The sequence below is a fragment of the Panthera onca genome, chromosome A1 (genome assembly GCF_046562875.1).
Source record: "Panthera onca isolate mPanOnc1 chromosome A1, mPanOnc1 haplotype 2, whole genome shotgun sequence".
NCBI classification, from domain to species: domain Eukaryota; kingdom Metazoa; phylum Chordata; class Mammalia; order Carnivora; family Felidae; genus Panthera; species Panthera onca.
This window is the reverse complement of record NC_138339.1, coordinates 42,118,246-42,136,980: the sequence shown is the minus strand read 5'-3', so window position 1 is coordinate 42,136,980 and position 18,735 is coordinate 42,118,246. Positions and strand designations below refer to the sequence as shown.

At 43.6% G+C, this 18,735-nt stretch overlaps 2 protein-coding genes across 4 annotated transcripts in view; both read right to left on the bottom strand.

The window, feature by feature from the left end:
• Positions 1 to 1,255: 1,255 nt before the first annotated feature.
• Positions 1,256 to 13,757, bottom strand: GRPEL2 (GrpE like 2, mitochondrial). Of its 2 annotated transcripts, XR_009610730.2 has the most exons (5): positions 13,629 to 13,757; positions 10,899 to 11,052; positions 9,819 to 9,900; positions 5,606 to 6,039; positions 1,256 to 2,461 (listed from the first exon to the last, which is right to left on the bottom strand). XR_009610730.2 is itself a non-coding variant. In XM_060634654.3 (4 exons), the coding sequence occupies exons 1-4, from the start codon at positions 13,703 to 13,705 to the stop codon at positions 5,675 to 5,677; spliced, it is 678 nt and encodes a 225-aa protein (XP_060490637.1). In that variant the 5' UTR covers positions 13,706 to 13,757; the 3' UTR covers positions 2,849 to 5,674. The 2 variants fall into 2 exon arrangements, 1 of the variants encoding a protein (XP_060490637.1); XM_060634654.3 differs by lacking the exon at positions 1,256 to 2,461 and having other exon boundaries at positions 2,849 to 6,039.
• A 2,586-nt stretch (positions 13,758 to 16,343) lies between these two features.
• Positions 16,344 to 18,735, bottom strand: part of AFAP1L1 (actin filament associated protein 1 like 1) — a 62,503-nt gene continuing 60,111 nt past the window's right edge. For both annotated transcript variants that reach the window (XM_060634653.3, XM_060634651.3), the window contains one exon: positions 16,344 to 18,168. In XM_060634653.3, the coding sequence (XP_060490636.3) occupies positions 18,145 to 18,168 (24 nt within the window). In that variant the 3' untranslated portion in view covers positions 16,344 to 18,144. The remainder of the gene's footprint in view (positions 18,169 to 18,735) is intronic.

Genomic DNA, 18,735 nt, shown 5'->3' with positions numbered 1-18,735 from the left:
GTAAGGAAGGATAAGCTCCCATTTTCACCCTCTAAGAAAACAAGAGCAGCGCAGCGTGGTTAGTACTTTTCACCGTGAAGGGCAGATTCCTCTAGCAGAAAATAAAGTTGGGAATGAGTTTCATGATAAATAAGGAAAACCCATATTTATCCAGTCAGATTATGGCTAAAAGAAGAAACTGAAAGGATTCAGAGAATAGTAAAAGAGCATATGGCTGGGATTCTAAGTCGGCTTTGTGAGTCTCAACAAGGCCAAACTGGATTACTAGTCAAGTGGTAGATGAACAAACATGCGTTTCTCATAATCTTAAAAAAAAAAAAAATCTTTTTGGCAATGCTATTTCAGAAAGGAAAACTTTTTTTTAAGTTTATTGATTTCTGAGAGAGAGAGCGAGCGTGATCGAGGGAGATGCAGAGGGAGACAGAATCCCAAGCAGCAATGCAGTGCTTGAATTCACGGAATGGTGAGATCATGACCTGAGCTGAAACCAAGTTGGATGCTTAACCTACTGAGCCCCCCAGGTGTCCCCCCTGCCCAATGCAAAACTTTTTAAGTTCATTCCCAGTGACTCAAGATATTCCCTTAAATTTTTTGTTAAACAGCATTCATCAATCACTCTGACAAAGTTCTCTTATGTGCTGACTTAATCTGATTCTTGTAGTTTTTGATAGGTGTGAGAAGTGAGATGATTCATTTTCAGAAATACCAAATAAAAGCTGTGCTATCTAGTTAACGATAGGTTTACAACCTATCGTAAATATGCATGACCCCCCCCCTCCCCCACCTCGCCCCCCAACCAACAAACCCTTAGACACTTCACTTCCTGGTTCTTCTTCCTCTCTCTTTTTTGTGGGCTTATTTTCACAGGCTTTGGCATGAGCATGTGCAGAAGAACTGAAATCTTTTCATCACCTCAAAGAATGTACATTTGTTCCAGTCAGACTACTTGTTGCCTTACATGGGCATAAGCCACTTCCGGTAAGGCTGTAGTGCCCAGCCAATGAGGAACCAGGGGAGGGACTTGCAGGCTAGGAGATAAATTGCCTGCTGTAACCGCCCGGAGTGTGCCTCTCCCTCAGACACCCGCTCATGCAGGAACGTTCATTAAAGCCTCGCTTCACTGTGCTCCGAGGCTCCGTGTCCCCGCTTTGATTGGGGCAGTGGGCTTATTTCTCACAGTAGAGTAAATTTTATTAACTTTAAATTTCAACTTTTTTTTTTTCCCAAAAAAAGTTCTCACATATTTATTACTGAACCAATCTATTGGTGCAGAAGCATAGGAACAGAGAAAAATCATTTTCCAAATAAAACATGTCTATTGTTCAGGTAGTAGAGAAGTTTACAGTGATAGGATATGAGCAAATGACGTTCATGCAGCATAAGTATGTATGCCATCTCACGTGGGATTTTTTTAGAGACCCAGTGTGGTTCTTTAATGTCTCCTCTTGGAGTTGTGTATTTTATTACCAGTTTTCATCCAAATCCACTAGAGAATGGAAGATTCTGCTGTTGTTCCTTAGCCAGGAATCACTTGATACTGAAAGTCTCGTGAGAAGACATGGTGAGAACAGTCAATCGCACAACACACTGCGATGGTGGACAAAAGGAGAAAGGAGCTAAAATTCAACACTTAAAAAAAATTTTTTTTTCTTAATGTTTACTTGTTTTTGAGAGACAGAGTAGGAGTGGGGGAGGGGTAGAGAGCCAGAGACACAGAATCCGAAGCAGGCTCCAGGCTCCCAGCTGTCAGCACAGAGCCTGACATGGGGCTGGAACCCACAAGCCATGAGAACATGACCTGAGCTTAAGTGGGATCCCTAACTGAGCCACCCAGGTACCGCTAAAATTCAACTTCTTGACTCTACTTTGCTTTTAATTTTAAGGTCTTTGTGAACTCTAGAAACTTTAGCTGTGTTTTCTCCTATTAGGAAGTTCTTTCCATCCTACAACAAACCCATTGATAATGGGTGAGCACACCGAAGTTGTGGGACAAGTTCAAAAGAGCTATAAGAGCAAGGAGGGAGAATTCTGGTGGCCGAGGTGCAAGACTAGTGAGGCTGGAAGTGAAGCTGGGAGACTCTATCAATTACCTATTACTGCATAACAAACTGCCCCAAAACTTAGTGGCTAAAAGTAACAATCACTTACTTTGGCCATAAATCTGCGCTTGGGCAGGACTCCAATCAGCTCATCTCTGTTCCATGTGGTATCAGATGGAGCTGCTCCACTAGGGGCTGGAGGATCCACTTTCAAAATGGCTCCCCAAGAGGCCTGGCAAGACGGTGCTGGCTATCGGCTGAAAGCTCAGCTAGGGCCCGTTCCACTTCACAGGCCCTTCAGTTTGCTCTTAAGTTGATGGCTGAGCTCTAAGAGTGAAGGGCCACTCAGGCCAGGTATGTGGAAACCAGTTGAGCAGATGTGTGGACAAAGCCAGGTAGAGCTTGGCAAGAACTCGTGGAAGCTGAAAGTCAGAATGAGGCCACATGTTAGTAATTTGGTCGGGAGGATCAGAAGCCTAGCAAGTGAAGCGGCCGAAGCAGATAATACAATTAGAACCAAGAAACAAGCATAAGAAAATAAGGCAATGACAGAGAGGAAGGCAGAAGCAGGAGTCCAGATCTAAGAAATACGGAGAAATCAGAATGAAGCAAGGCAAGGAGGCAGGGAAACAGGTAAGACTTCAACCCCAAGGCAGGGTGTGTGATGCCTGCATCTCACTGCATGCACATAGCTGGGCTGCTGTAAGATCTCAAGGAACCTTGACGGTGCATCACCAAGATGGGTCTACAATCAATGCAGTGGCCATAATGTCAACATTTAGACAGACAAACACACTAAACACATGATCTGCGGTTACATCAACTCAGGTTTTATTGAAGTTGCTTCTGAATATCCCTATTTAATTTGCTTTAGTGTTCAAGACCCTTTCTTCACTTATCAAATCCTTCGCCATGAAAGAGCACCAATTAATTTATCAGTATCAAACTGATTCCCTTATGGCTGTGAAGAAAATCTGTAAAAGATCTGTAGACTGTTAGACTGTATGTACTAAAACACCAAGATCCCCTCTTCAAGTGAGCCAAAGCTTCCTTACACAACTGCAGGCCTACAATGTCTTTTCGCTTTCCCGTCAAGATGAAAATAATAAAAGCACTGACACAATTTTCTTGCTCCTTCAGTCTGAAAGTGTGGATTTATGTTAAAAAAAAAAAAAAACAGAAAAAAATGAAGCTGGCAGGAAAATAAGTCACTGTGATTGATTAAACTACAATTTTTTATAGAAAAGCATCACTTAACCAGCCTTCCCTTTTCCTTAGACTTTAGGGCAGCTATAAAAACAGAGGCAAAACCACATATATAATAAAAAGTAATAAAAATAAATATTTGAGGGCCTACTGTAGTAGACAGTTTACACATTTCATCCAATCCTCACAGTACTGCGAGAGAATTGTAATCATTGTACAAACGAGGAAGCAGCCTCTGGAGGGTGAGATGACTGGGGCCCAAGGTGACACAGACTGGGCTGGGATTTACATTCAAGTCAATGCCTACAGAGCCCCTGCTCTCTTATGCTGTTCTGGCTCCCAAAAGCCCAACTTTTTGAGATTCTTACTGTTATAGCCCCATCTTCTAAATTTACACTTTTAAGTCTGTGTAACTACTAACAAAAAAATCTAAAATTCTCCTCAATCTACTTGCTAAAACGGGAGGTTGCAAGGAATATTAGAAAACTCTTGAAGTACTTGGAACATTCCATACCTAAAATTATGGTGATTCTAAATCACTGATAAATGACAGCTCGTAACTCATGAAAACCTAGGTAATTGTCATCGGCTCCTTTTCTTGTCACCGTCGGTCAATCTCAAAGGAATGAAGGCAAAAAAATCCAGTTCTTATTGTGAACTCTGATGCTCATTAAGTTTATAGTACATACTTAGTGGAAAGCAGAAAGCGGTTCTGGTTTTAAAAATCTTATACCAGTCTTTTGTTTGCTTCTTAAAAGCATGTACTTGTTTTTTTGTTTTTTTTTTTTAAGTGTCTAATTCTGGTGGAGATGGCAGGGCCCATTGGGGGATGGTTTTATTGATACGTGTGGAGTGTGCTAGAACCATCTATGATGTCTAAGAGGATAACTTTTACCACTCCACGGGATAGGGTCCTAAAGTTCTAGAAATGGATTTACTTTATGGGTAACTGACGTAAAAACCTGAACCCATGCAATCTGGACCTCCAACGACATTTGCTTGCTGGGGACACACTTGCACGTTCATTACAGAACTGTTGCAGCTTAAATGATTAAAGTTAGTATCTAGTTATTCCTTATTCAAGTCCTCACAGAAATTCAGTTTACTGGTTTTAGACATTTTTGAGTCCAGTTCTTAAAAGATGTCTTCATTCTTAAGAAGCTGAAAGGGTGAGATGAGATCATCATTAAGGCCTCTTCTAACATCACAAATCCATAACTAACCTCCTTTCTAAAGTCTGATTCATAGGTCATTCATTCACTTATTTACTGACCAAATCTTTTACAGAGCACCAGGTATAAGACTAGAAAAAACAACCAACCAAACAAAACCACACAGTCTCACTAACTCCAGCTAGATATTAATACATGTGACATAAGACAAACAAAAACTAGAAAACAAAGTTTATCAGTGTGAGAGAGGTAGTGATTTGTGAGTACCAAAAAAAAAAAAAAAAAAATCAGCATAACTAAATGAAATGAGAAATTGTAGGAACCTATTTTTGTCCTGACCACCTCCCTGCATAATCTAATAAAGGATGATAAAGCAAATTTGACGAAGTGGAAGATTTAAGGGCTAGTGGAGAGAAAAGCTGTAGGTAAATTACTTATATAGACCAACTTGGATCATTGGCTATGGGTGCTGCTTCAGTTACCCTGAAATGATTATATACCCAGGGAAGCTGAAAATCTGAAGGTAACTCAGCAAAGACAGCACAACGTTTCTTGGTCATACTTGCTTGAAAGGGACCTCGTATCTTGAATTTCTTGATACTCCTTGCCTTCCAAGTCTTGCCTTGCCCTTAACTAGCCCTTGTAAACGGGAACTGGAAAGGGACAATGAGTGTGAATATGGCCCACCTGGTGGGGACTACAAGGACAAAAGGTGGCTAAAAGAAAAATAACAAGGGGAAGTCCTAAAAAAAAAAACTATGTGTATAAAAATCAACCCAAACGATCTAAATTCATGTAACTCTATGAAGCTTTAGCATCTAAGTACCCAGACGTTGAATCAATCCCTACCATCTCCTTTTCCCACGAAATAACAGATCCTATATAATTCCTGTTACAGAGACCATTAGAAAGAAACATTTAGCTGAAAATACATAAACATATCCTCGTTTCCATCTTTTAAAAAGATTTTCAATTGATAGTCATCAGAGTACCAATTTTAAAATAATTTCCTTAAACAGATTTGGACAAAGGCCACAGGATCACTTGTCACATTGTTCAAATGCCCAATGGCAAGACTTCTGATGAGACCACATAGGTCACATTAAATCCGGAGAGTATTTTAGAAATAAAGCCAATATGACTAAATCCAAAACAGATCACATGAAGTACCTCATGTACAATACAAACCTAGTTTAATAAATAAAGGAAACACAGGTGACTGTACTCTGGGAGAACATCCAGTTCCTCACGGTCCTTTCATAGTCTTCTCTGAGACTCCACGGCCACTTCCACCTGGGCAAGTCTAATGGTGCGGCCATGAAGCTTGTAGCCATCTTGCCTTACTAATGCCACGGTGCCGGGCTGTACCCCAACGCCAGCGGGCACGTGACAGACGAGTTCATGCTCATGAGGGTCGTATTTGTCACCGATGGGTGTCATCTTCTCTAGGCCATGTTTGGCAAACACACTTTTCAGCTTTGCTTCTAAAAGTGATAACCCTCGGAAGATCTTCTCCAGAGTGAGCTTCTGGTCCCCGGGCTCTGTTTCTTCAGAAATGTACTCTGTAGTCTTCTCCAAAATGTCTGCCACCTCTACCAAGTCCTTACAGAAACTCTGAATTCCTAGAGAAACCACACACTTTTATTGTTTGTGAGGAAATCACTTTGCTTTTGGGGGTGGGGTATGGGGAAGGCCCACATAAGGGCTAGCCTACTGGGCACCCCAGAAGTAGGAAGATTGCCACACAGGACTCAGGGATCAACAATTACCACCTGAACCCAACTGACAAACCAGTGTTTCTCTGGGAAGGCATATGACCGGGAAGTCTACCAGGAAATGGGGAAGATGGTTAGAATCTAAGACCTAGGTAAGACTACACACGGGAAGATCAGAAATCTGTCTTTTAAAAACCTGGTCAATGCTTCTTGTATTTTTGTTGCTATTCACCTTTAATATTGAGTTATGTACATTTTGAAAATTCTCACGTCTCAATTTTGCTAAGGCATGCATTCTCAATAGGGATAAGACATGAGTATGGGCAGGGGGCAATAATACAAAAATTATTTGATAAGACCATGCTAAGGGAGATTCAAGAATGGTTGAGAATTGGCTAAATAGGAGCAGGAAAGTAAGATACTCCGTAGGTGAGGTGAGTCTTCAACTGCCTGCTACGAAGTTACATATACTTGCTGGAGATGGGCCATGAAACTTGCTTAACCTTTTCAGTCACAAAAACTGTTCTGAAACTAAACTCAGTTGTTGAGAAATCTCATTATTCCCAATGCCGCATCTTGATTTTTCTTACAGAAATGATAAGGAATGTCATCATTACAGGTATCTATCATAACGCAAAGTAATGGTAAGGGTGAAAGACTCCGTTCTGGTTTTAATCCAGGGGCAGTTTTAAGGCCATGTGTCATAACAGATAGCCAGTTTAACTGTACTCAGAGATAAAAAGGAAGCTCAGCCACAGGGAAGCAATAAAAGAGATGACAGAGAAGAGATTCCCCAGACTTACTGCCTAGATTCTAGAAGAATAACTGACAGAGGTAAGGATTCTATCTTTAACTTCTGGGTGACAGAGATTCACTATAGTATCTTGAGCAAAACAAGTATAAAATGATTCAAATTAGTCTAATAATAACATACAAAATGGATCTGGGGTGCTGGGGGCATGACAGATGGGCAGGAAGAGAAGATACAAGAAATAGGAGAGCCAAGTGAAGGAATCAGCTGGTGTGACCTGGTCTGGAGTAGGAGGAGGTGAAGGAGAGGAAAAGGGTAAAACCAGGAGGCATTTCCAGGGAACCAGACTTGGTGTGATCAGAGTACCACAAGATACCTCCCTCACCTCCATCAGGAATGGCAGCCGTAAATATTAATGGCTATTAATGAAATCAGTTGAAAAGGTAGAAGAGATTAGCCGAAGGCTTGAAAAGTATGCCGATTAGATCAGAACACCAATGAGAAAAGAATGTCTCATAAAGATCAACCAGGGGTATCCAAAGCATGCCCTATTAAAAGAAGACATACACTCTAATAGAAGTTTGAAAGCTCTAAGCTTCTGGGCTGACTGTACATTAACATGGTACAAAGAACCCCAACTCCTGTTCAATCAAGTTGTAAGCATTTGGGGAAATAGAAGCCCAGGTTCTCTTGTTTATATAGTGTGGGGTCCAAACTCCGATTCTATTCTCATTATTGTTACTTCAAAAGGAAGTTGGTGTCTGCATCATTTCTTGCGGGTGGGGGAGAATCTTTATGATCTGTTTAAGAGAAGGTGAGTTGAGACAAAGCAATCCCTGGAAGGAGTCATCATGCTGTGTTCCATACTAAAAGCTTTCTACTGTGTTTCTACCTCCAGACTTCCTGAGCAATCTTCAATTTTTCTAATATTCCTGGCCACTAGGAGGAAATGATCCAGGCAAATGACTTACGTGGCAGGCATATTGCTAGACACATTTTGCGCCATAAGTTAATAGATTACCAAACTATTTTATGGTTTAGCTAAATATTTGCTTGTTCCTAGGAACCTTATCAAGTCTTGAGGAAACTGATGGAAGTCCGTTCCAAACTCATCACAGCCTGACTTCTGGTAAGACAACTTACCCTGCACCCCTCAAGCAGGCAAGAAGTCTTCCCCAGGTACCACAGTTGGTTTATTTGCTACAGAAATTGCTCAAAGTCAGCAAACTTTTCCTATTAAGGGCCATATATAAATATTTTAGGCTTTGTGGGACAAGACGGAAAGAACCCAAGGATCTTATGTAGGTGATCATTTAACTAAAGAGAAAATAAATTCCCCCAATTTTTAACAATGAAATTCAGAACTATATTTATTGACTAACAGGTCGCAGGCTTGGCCTATAGGCTGTAGTTTGCTAAGCCCTGTCCCGACAGTTGGAAATAAGACACTAAAACGTGGATGAAATTATCAGTGATACAATCTGGGGGTCAGTCCTTAGCTAATACTCAAAGCCTTGAAACGTGATGTCCATAGCACTGAATGAGAAGCAGAAGGCTATGCCAAAGCACTAGGGTTTGAATAGGGGAATGAACGGACAGGACAGGAATGAAGCGAATCCTATGCACAAACAGCAGATAAATGAAGAGAACAGGAGGTAATGTGATACAGGGGAATGAATAATAGACTGGGGGTCAGGAGACAATGGACTCATGCCTCTATCTGTCACCAATTAATTTTTTTCAGCTCACCTATAAGAGAAGATTGTACTAGAAAGAACCCAAGGGCCCCTCAAGCACCTTTATTCTATGTGCAGTGAAAGTACAATGGTCTGTATGAAATTGTGAGCCTGTCAAGTAATCACAGATTTGCCCTCTACTAACACTTTCACTAACATATCTGGAACAAGATGTTGTGTGTTCAGAGAAATACTTCTGAAAGACTTTATTTTTTAAATGTGCAGCCTTCATATGGATATATTTTTAAGATTTTATTTTTAAATAATCTCTGTACCCAATGTGGGGCTCGAACTTACAACCCCAAAATTAAAAGCTGCATGCTACACTGACTGAGCCAGCCAGGTGCCTCTGACTTAAGAAAAAAAAAATTTTTTTAATGTTTGTTTATTTTTGAGAGACAGACAGAGCAGGAGTGGGGGAGGGGCAGAGACAGAAGGAGACACAGAATCCGAAGCAGGCTCCAGGCTCTGAGCTGTCAGCACAGAGCCCGATGTGAGGCTCGAACCCACAAACAGTGAGATCATGACCTGAGATCATGACCTGAGCTGAAGTCGGATGCTTAACTGACTGAGCCACCCAGGAGCCCCAAGAAAGACTTTAAATTGGACCAAAAAACCTTTTTCAGTCATCAATGAAAAAACAGATGTAATCTAGCATAACTTCCAGAGTTAATCTGCTTCCATACGTCTTTGAGTTATTTTATAACTTAGTAAGTTGTAAATACTAATGGTAAGGCAAATGGTTATTGCCCATAGTAGTGAAAACTGGTGGAGATACAGTTGATTACTGCTCTATGGATCTAGAGTGATTTTGCTTCTATCAAGAAAATTTTAATATGCCTGATTACTCATGCATCTTGCTCTTTGGATTCTCCTCTGAACATCTTAATGATTCACTTCTTCATTAACGAGTTAAACAGAATTGAATGTAGAAGGCCCAGGATGTTACCGTACGTGCTTGAAAAATAAAATAACAAAGGTTTTGGTTAAAACAAAAGCAAGCATTATTGTAGCAAATGGTTCACATGGCAACATTCCCAATAAACATTCCAGAAAGCATATGGCAAGGGTGCAAGAGCAGGGTAGGGACTGGTTTAGGATGCAGCTGTGTTTTTTACTATGTTCAGTTTGCAAAACTGCTAGTAAGCATCCTTAAACTAAAAAGGCATTTGAATTTTTATCGTGAATAAATCTCTCACCAAATATCTTGGCATCTTCTACACATCTCTGGGTTCGCCGCCTTATGTTTTCACCATCAGCTACAGCCCTCTGGTATCTCATCTGAACACCAAAAGCAAAGTGAAAATGATCAGAAAACATGCTTGCTGGTGGAAAAGAGTGTTTTTGCTACCTTTACAACCTTCACCCTTGTGACAGATTTTTATTAAAAAAATGAGGAACTGTAGGAATCTTAGATCAACTACTCCAAATCCCCAGCCAAGGCAGGAAGCTACTCTCTTGTGTTTGTGTTTATTTCTTTATTTTGAGAGAGAGACAGAGAGACAGAATCCTAAGCAGGCTCCGTGCTATCAGTGTACAGCCTGACTCGGGGCTCAATCCCACAAACCGTGAGATCATGACCCAAGCCAAAATAAGTCAGGCACTCAACCAACTGTGGCAACCAGGCACCCCAGGAACCTACTCTTTATAGCAGCCCTGACAGACTGTCATTTAGCCTCCTATTCTGAACACTTGCTTTTCAAGCTCATTATCTCGAGAGAAAGCTTCCCTTTTCACACTCAGCCAATACTGCCACCCTCTTTCATTCATTGAACTGAACTCTAGGACAACGGTATGTTTAGCAACTTTAATTTCTTCCTCTTTCATTCTTACAATCTTTGATTCCTTTAATTGCTCTCCTAAGACCTGCTTTCCTACCTCCCCACTATTCTGGGTGGTCTTGCTTTGGAACTACTCTAATTATCACCCTCAAAGTGTGTTTGTCAACCCAGTACCGGGAGAGTATACCAGATGCAGTCTGATTGGCAGAGTAAAATGATAAGCGACGTCATTCATTCAACAAATATCTATTGAGTTTTACTACACGCCAGGCACTGTACCTCCTCTGAAGCTACAACATTAGGTATCTCCGTACTGTGACACAACAGGTTTTTAAATGACTATAGACTATTTTGCCTAACATACCTAGCAAGAGGGTGGAGGTGGGGTGAGAGGTAAAGAGCCAATCAGAGGAAATTTAATTGAAAACACTGACATGAAAACTTTATGCAGATATTAAACCAGAGAGAGGATGTGAAGAACAGATAAAATCTACTCACTGTTAAGTCCTGGACTTCCTTCTCCAGTTTCACAGCTTTAAGCTTTAAGGCTCGTTCTGCAAGAGAGGGCCCAAGGTCATCGGGAGGGTCCTCAGAACTGCAGTCCTCTCCAGCAGTTCTCTGGGTGGCAGTGCTGAAAGGATGCAGCCATCCCCTAAAGGGGGAGGGAGGTGGCACATGATGAAAAAATGCTATCACAAAAAGCCAAAGTGCCCTCAGTCAGTCCCTCTGCGATCGCTTATAAAGGGCTAACTAAGGGGCGCCTGGGTGGCTCAGCTGGTTAAGCATCTGACTTTGGCTCAGGTCATGATCTCATGGTTTGTGGGTTCGAGCCCTGCATCAGGCTCTGTGCTGTCAGCTTGGAGCCTGGAGCCTGCTTTGGATTCTGTGTCTCCCTCTCTCTGCCTCTCTGCACCCCCCCACCCCCCATTCGGTCTCTCTCTCAAAAATAAAGAAACATTAAAATAAATAAATAAAGGGCTTACTAAGTCGGGTTTTATTTTCATCTCACAGAGTGTGAGAGAAATAGTATTATCACCTCAACTGTATCAATGAGAAAACTGACGCTCAGAGAGGCTTATGACTTGCTTAAGATCACACAGCTAGTATTCAGCTGAACCACGGTACTGAACACAAGGCAGCAGAAATAGCCAGAAGCGGGGACACAAAACTCAGCAAGAGAAAACCAAGTTCTAATACCCAGAACCAGCAGGGCAATACCAGAAGCAGGAATTCAAAACACAAAGCCATACATTTCTGATTCAATCCTTCATTTCACAAATGGGGAAAATTAAGCCTAGTAAAGGGACTGTGTCAAACTGGAGTTAGGCCTAGAATTCTAAAGCTTTCTTGACCACAAGTGCTTAAGTAAGGCTTTTATGGAAGAAAACCTGTGTTAGGGGAAATTCTGAGTTGGGAACCCACTTCTCTGTAAAATCACGTCAATTAAATACTTATAAAACACTACACATTCCAGCGGGTGCACTAAAAACAGGTGAATAAAACAGATCTTTGTATTCAATCATGTTTGTAATCTGGAATTTGGTACAGCTCAAATGTCTGACATACAGTTGTTTACAAAGAAAGACATTTAGAGCAGGGGCTACTTTATAAATCTTGGATTGTAGCAGTTCTGCCTCCTCCTTCAAGGAAGTTTCCATTACACCTCCTGGATGCTCATAATTTGACTTGAAGTAAAATCATCAATAAAATTCAACCCATGAGCACAGAGGTCTTTAAAACAAACAGTTTACGTATATAAACTGGCATATAATGAAGGGCAGTCACTGGGGTGACATCCACGCAAAGATTTAAAGGGGGAAAAGGAGTTTGCGTCAAGAAAGGGAGAGGGAACATTCAGTATAAAGCTATGGGCAAGATGACTTTTATGTTCCAGACTTTCCTTCCAGGCCAGGACTGGGCTCTGCTATTACAATCTGGTGTCAGATTATATATGGTTTCTCCATTTTTGGTTCAGAAAATATGATCGCCATAGATCTGGGGCAAATCACACAGGGTGAAATACCTCCTTTCTCCTAACCCCCTAACAAACCTACATTTATCCAATTGAAATTAGGTCAAAATACTCCCAGGGCCAGTTTAAAGAGAAAATGCCCCCCCCCCCAAAAAAAAAAAAAAAAAAGAGAGAGAGAGAGAGAGAGAGAGAGAGAGAGAGAATATGGCCAAAGCCCAAGTCTGAAGAGGAGAGTTGAGGCTGATCCCCTCAATTCCTCCTGCTTCAGAAATGGAGGGGAAATTTTATCAGAAGGAAGCTTTCTTCTTCTGGCCAGTACCTACATCACAAACTGCCAAAAAGACTTAAAAAAAAAAAGCCGGAAACCTTGAATTCAACCTCACACCCGGGTGCTAGGGCAGGGTGCTAGCTAGGTCAGGTGTGTTAAGATAAAAAGGTGACAAATAGTTACGTGAAATTCCCGGAGACCCCGCGGCTTAATTTACACTTCAGGAAGTCCAACCTTACCCATCCCCCAATTCACTCTTTTTTATTCTTTCTCAGGAAGAAACAGTTAAACACGGAATCGTTCCTGAGAATTAACGCCGCTCACTAATTAAAAGAGCAGATTCTAGAGCCCTGAATCTGGGGCTGGGTTCCACAATTATGGAGTGTTTGAGTTTGGGTAAGTTACTCAACTTTTCTAAACCTCAGTTTTCTCGAGAACTACCCATAGAGTTCTACAATCAGCATGACAAGTGATCGATAAAAGGTGCTGCAGCCGATGGTGAAAAGCAGCAGCAAATGGAACTTCATAGACTCCGGGGAGCAGGTGGAAGGGCCGTTTGGAGAGGCCAAGTCCAACGCCCTCCTTTTACCGACAGGTGAAGTGTAGCCGGGATAATAGGGAAGGGACTGGCCCAGAGGCACACAGGGAGTCAACGGGGAGAATTCCAATTTAACAGCGGACACTCTGGCTGGGGAGGTTGGGAGTAAAGGCCGGGAAAGGTACAACCCCAATTAAATCGACGCTCGGGGCTGAAGAGTTGCCACCCCTGAGGAACGTGACCTCCGCTCTTCCCACCTTCCTTGGCCTGGCAAGAGGGCGCGACTGTGTGCCTCAGTTTCCTTCTCTGTAGAATGGGGCCGTGAGCGCCCGATCGGAGCAGCCGAGAAGCTTGGTGGATCAGCTCGCGCCCTTCCAGCCCACAACCGTCCTTCCAGCTCGCTCGTCTCGCACTACCCTCAACCCTCCACTCGCGGCCTGCTTCGCTTACCTGCCTTCGGACGCGGCACTCGAGGCCAGGAGGCGCTGCACCAGCCGCCGGACCGCCCACACTGACCGCGCGGCCATATTCCCGAACCCGGCTGACGGAGGCAGCGCAAGCGCACTTGCTCCAAATGACGAGATGCGCTAGATGCCACTCTTCCCGGCAGCCTTCGCGGGCTCTCCCGGCCCAGGGTCCGGGTCGCGAACGCCACACTTCCGGCTGTCTTTGCGCGCCGTGCTCGTGTCCATCCGGTGTCCCCGACGGAACGCGACACTTCCGGTCCCCCGCGCGTGGGGCGCGTAGGGTGGGTTCCTGTTGTAGGACTCAGGCTCCGTGTTCGTCGAGAAATCCGCCGGGAACACGGGGGATCTCAGCTGTACCCTCAAGGGGCTTACGTAAAGTTGTAAACAATAAACGAAGGCAAACGCATTAAGTCAAAATATGACCGGTGTTTAAAGGTGAGGGGCGTGGTGTCACGGAAGCCTGGAACATGATGTGGCCGAGTGTGGGCAGTTGCCCCCAGAGGGAAAAATAGTTGAATTGAAAGCTGAAGGATGCGTAGATGCAAAGAGGAGGAAGGTGGTTCAGGTAGAGGTAAACAGCTTTTGCAAAGACCCAGTCAATAGGGAGAGAACATTGCGAGTAACCGCTGAAATATTGGAGGGAAGAGGGGCAACACAACACGATTAGCGGAACAGATCACGCGAGGGATTTAAAAAATTGGAGCCCGACTCCCGCATCACTCTTACTGTTTTCTCCCCTTCCAATTCCCTTGTTTTCTGACTTTATTATGTTTTTAAAATGCATTTTCTCATTTCCCTTCGCTAGAATGTGAGCTCCGTTAGGGCAGAGATTATCTTGTCTATTTCCAATGAACGGTGGAACAGTGTCCTGGTGTAGTTCAAAATTTTTTTGTTGAATGTGAACTTGAGTCTTACTCTGATTGCAGTGGGGACATGTTACAAAACCTTTACATGTGTAACGGGTGGCCTTGACTCCCGTATGACAGATTGCTGGATCTAAGCAGAGAAGTAGGGAGACAAGCTGTTGGACTAGTCCATTCAAGGGAGGGCTGTATTTTGTCCTGGGACTCCTTAATAGACCTTTGTAACCACCCTATCTGAAGTAGCTACTCTTTTAGGTGTGTTAGGCACGTTTTTGTTTCCATATTAGTATTTCATTTGTTTTCTTTCTGTTCTCCCAACTAGAGTTTGAGCTTCATGAGGGTCCACAGCTGTGATTTCTGACATCTGTCTAGTACAGTAGGTGTACATGGTAGGTTCATACCAGGTGTTTGTTGAATGAATGAATTGTTGGTGTCAGTGGAGATAGGAAGAAGTGGAAGAATTTGAGAGAAATTTAATATGGAAAATTGACAAGATAGACTGGTGATTGGGGTTGAGGGCACTTGGAGTTGCTAGACTAGTTACTGCACAGTCCCCAAGGTAAAAACAACAACAACAACATTATTTAAGGAATGGGAGGTGTGTCCTCATTATTCTAAATCTTCACCATAACATGGTTTACTTGTACTGCAGCTATTTGGGTCAGATTTTCTCTCTCCTGGTCTGCAAGTTCCTTGAGGACAGAGCTGGAGACTTTTGCATCTTTATATTCTGTCCAAGGCCCAACTCAAATGTGTTGTAACCAATACCTTATGTCTCCTTTTCGTCTCAGGAGAAGAGCAGCCTGGGTGCAGAAGGGATTATGATCCCCTTTACATTTGAGAAAACTGAGGCTCCGAGAGGTTGGTACACCTGCTCAGGGTCCCCGACTGATCCAGGGACGTCAGAAATCTGATAGTCCCCACACTTGGGGCAGGGTCGGGAAGGATGGAGCTTCAGCTCCACCCTAGAGCCGTGAGCCTATACCTTGAAAAAAACAACCAAACGAGGCATTTTCACAGACAAGGACTGGCCTCTGTGCTTTAGCCATTTTGTTTGCACTCTCTTAGCTGATTGACTTAACATCAAGGCTGCATACGTGCGTCCATTCATTCATCTAGGTATTAAGCGCTAGTGTGCTTCTGAATGCTGCAGTTCGGGGGTGGGGGGCTGGGGGGGGGGGTAAGACATGAAGGAAATAGAACCTTGGAACTCAGAGGAAGGGTTGCTCCTGCAAGTGACATAACCCCTCTGTGCTTCACTTTCCCCACCTGTGAAAACTGGGATGCCAGAAACTGTCGCACAGAGTTTTAGTGCAAACTAAAGGGATAATGCCTGGAAAAGTGATCAGGTAGCACCAGGACTGGCTACATAATTTAAAGGGCAAAAGGGGCACCCGGGTGGCTCAGTCGGCTAAGTGTCGGTCTTCAGCTCAGGTCATGATCTCACGGTCCGTTTGTTTGAGACCCGCACTGGGCTCTCTGCTGACTGCGCAGAGCCTGGAGCCTGCTTTGGATTCTGTGTCTCTCTTCTCTCTGTTCCTCCCCCGCTCACGCTCTGTCTCTGTCTCTCTCTCTCTCTCAAAAATAAACATTAAAAAAAATTATTAAGAGGGCAACAGCAGCGCCTTAAACCAAACTCAGGGCTCTACTCATCTTTGTGACTGCACCGGTTGTGTGCCCGTGAAGCTGGCCTTGGCTGACACAGTACCTGATGCATGGAGTACTCGATAAATGCTTATTATTAATTCTGTGGTGTTCCCCCCCCCCTCAACAAGTCGCAACATCTATCAGTGGGAAAAGATGCTCAACCCCAAAATAACACACTGAGGACACACTGAGGATGTAATTGGAGTATTTGGTGTCATTCCAGGATCCACATTTAAAAAAAGAACATTAACAATTCAGATGATGTGAGCTCCTTTCTCGTTGAAGATATTTAAGTGGAATCTGGATGCAAACTGTCAGTTATGGATTAGTTGCCTTTTAGCTTTTTGGTGGCTGTAATAACCATATACACATCATTTCTTCAGTAGAAAGAACGCAGAATTTTTAGTCAGACATTTGTTATCTAGCTAATAATGAAAGCCATTATTGACTGAGGATTTCTTGTTTCTCAGACAGTATGCAAAATGCTTCCCATGTATTATCTCATTGAATCTCCCCAATAGTCCTGGGAGGAAAATAGAACCATTAACCTGGGTTTCACAGGTAAAGAAAACAAGAATCAGAGAGGGCGAGTGACTTTCCCAGAGTCACCAGCTGGTCAGTGGCAGAGGCAGGGCTCAAACCCAACCCTGTGTAGATCCAGGCTCATAAGCCCTAAGCCTTATGCTTTGCCACTGGCCAGCTGGATGATTTTGGTCAGAGTTATTTTCCCTATTCTGGTTCCTGGCTGTCTCCAAGGGTGGTAAAGTTTGGATAAGGCACACGTTTGTAAAGCCCTAGGTAGGGTAAAGTGTGTGAGACCTCCATCAAAGTGTCCAAAGGCTGTTCTGGGATTTCCCTTCTCTCTCCTTGAGCTAAACTTGGAGCTCTTAACAGTTAACTGGTCTTATCTGTTTTTGGAAGGAAATGTAAAGACCTCAATAGCGCCTATAGTGTTGAGAAGGTAGCGAGTGGCACAGCAAGGAGACTGCCCCAGACTTGAGGTCCTTGCTTCCCCATAAAAGTATCAAGTGTAAGTAAAAGGCACTATGGCAGAAGTGAGCCACTGTCCTCTGATTCTCCCTGATGATTTTACTTGATAAACAGATAAGGAAGGGCAGACCGGGGAGAGCCTCCAAGTGCAAAATAAGGATAAAGACATAAAGAGCATCACTTGGATTTCTAACCATTGCTCCTGGAGCCTGAGTGTCACATGAAATAGGTAAAGGACTTGACCGACCACAAATGGCCCCACCCTACAATGCCTGCAGCATCCTGGGGACGTTAGAAACCAATGTTCCCATCACTCTCGCTAAGAGCTCAAAGTAAGTCAGCTGCTGAACCTCCCCTTGCCTGCTGCATATCCGATCTCTAATTTGAAAACCACTCCACTGTGGGGTTCTGGTAGCTGCATCTGCCTGGTTGTAAGGCACAAAAGGGCTGAGTGCAGAATTTGCATGTCGTCTATAGCTTTCGTCCACCTTTACGTAGGCAGGGAAATTCTATTCATAGTTCGGCCTATTTATGTTGTCCAGTGGTTGTCGGCAATGCCCAGCATGAATCCAGTAGGCCCATGTGTGATCAGCTGATCAAGTCTTGTCTCTGTGCTGTACCACCGGCTTCAGCACTGTCTTCCTTTGCCCTGAGGCCTGGGAATGGGAGGCTGAGAATGGGACTTATTCACGTGTGCTTTCGTTCCTTCTTCGGAAGAGAGGGCAAAGACGTTTCACAAAACCTTTGCAACCGTGCGGATTTCTGTCTCCCTCCACCCGTTTTCCACCCTCTGTGAAGTTATAAGGACACTCTCCGTGTCCCTCTTCCCTTCTACTTCTTCCCTCCCCATATCCCCTAGAATCATGCAGACGATAAACACTGGTCTTTTGGGTGCCCTGGAGAGTGGGGGCTACTTCGAGTCTTTTGGCATCTCCTGGTGAAAAAAGTGTTTCCAATGCAGTCTTGTATTTCCTTAGGAATGAAATCTTCACCCTCTTTCTAGGTCTTCTTCATTTCCCATTCCTGAAGGACAGAAAGACAAGACAGGTCAGTTTGCTGAATGTTCCATGTGACTTGCAGGATAAAAACATTCTACTGCACCTAATTATATAAAGATCTCCACGGACCAGATTAGAGAGCCATGGGTCCTAGTCTCACTCGCTCTCTGTAGCCTTGGGTAAGTCATTTCTCCACACTGGGGCTCATCTTCAGGGGGGCCCAAATATCACAAAGTTTGTCTTTCTCAGACAAGGAAACTGAGGCCCATAGAGAGGAGAATGGAGACAACTTTTGACTCTAATGCTGTTCCACCGGACCTTGGTGTGGAGGAGGAGGATGATGAGAGAGAAACCAAAGCAGTTTGGTAAGGAAGGGTGAAGGCAGGGGGCTCACAGGGCTCCATTCTTTCCCCTGGAGCTGTGTAGGGGTTCATCTGAGAGGGATACTGATGTCTTGGCCAATAGTGAATGGCTTTTTACCCCTAAATGATGCAAAAGGATTTTCAGCCAGCTCTGGAGGTGATGGTGTGAACCAGGGTTCACAGGGATGGTTCGAACATTCTTGCTAGGAAGATTCCCCGATCCCACCCTG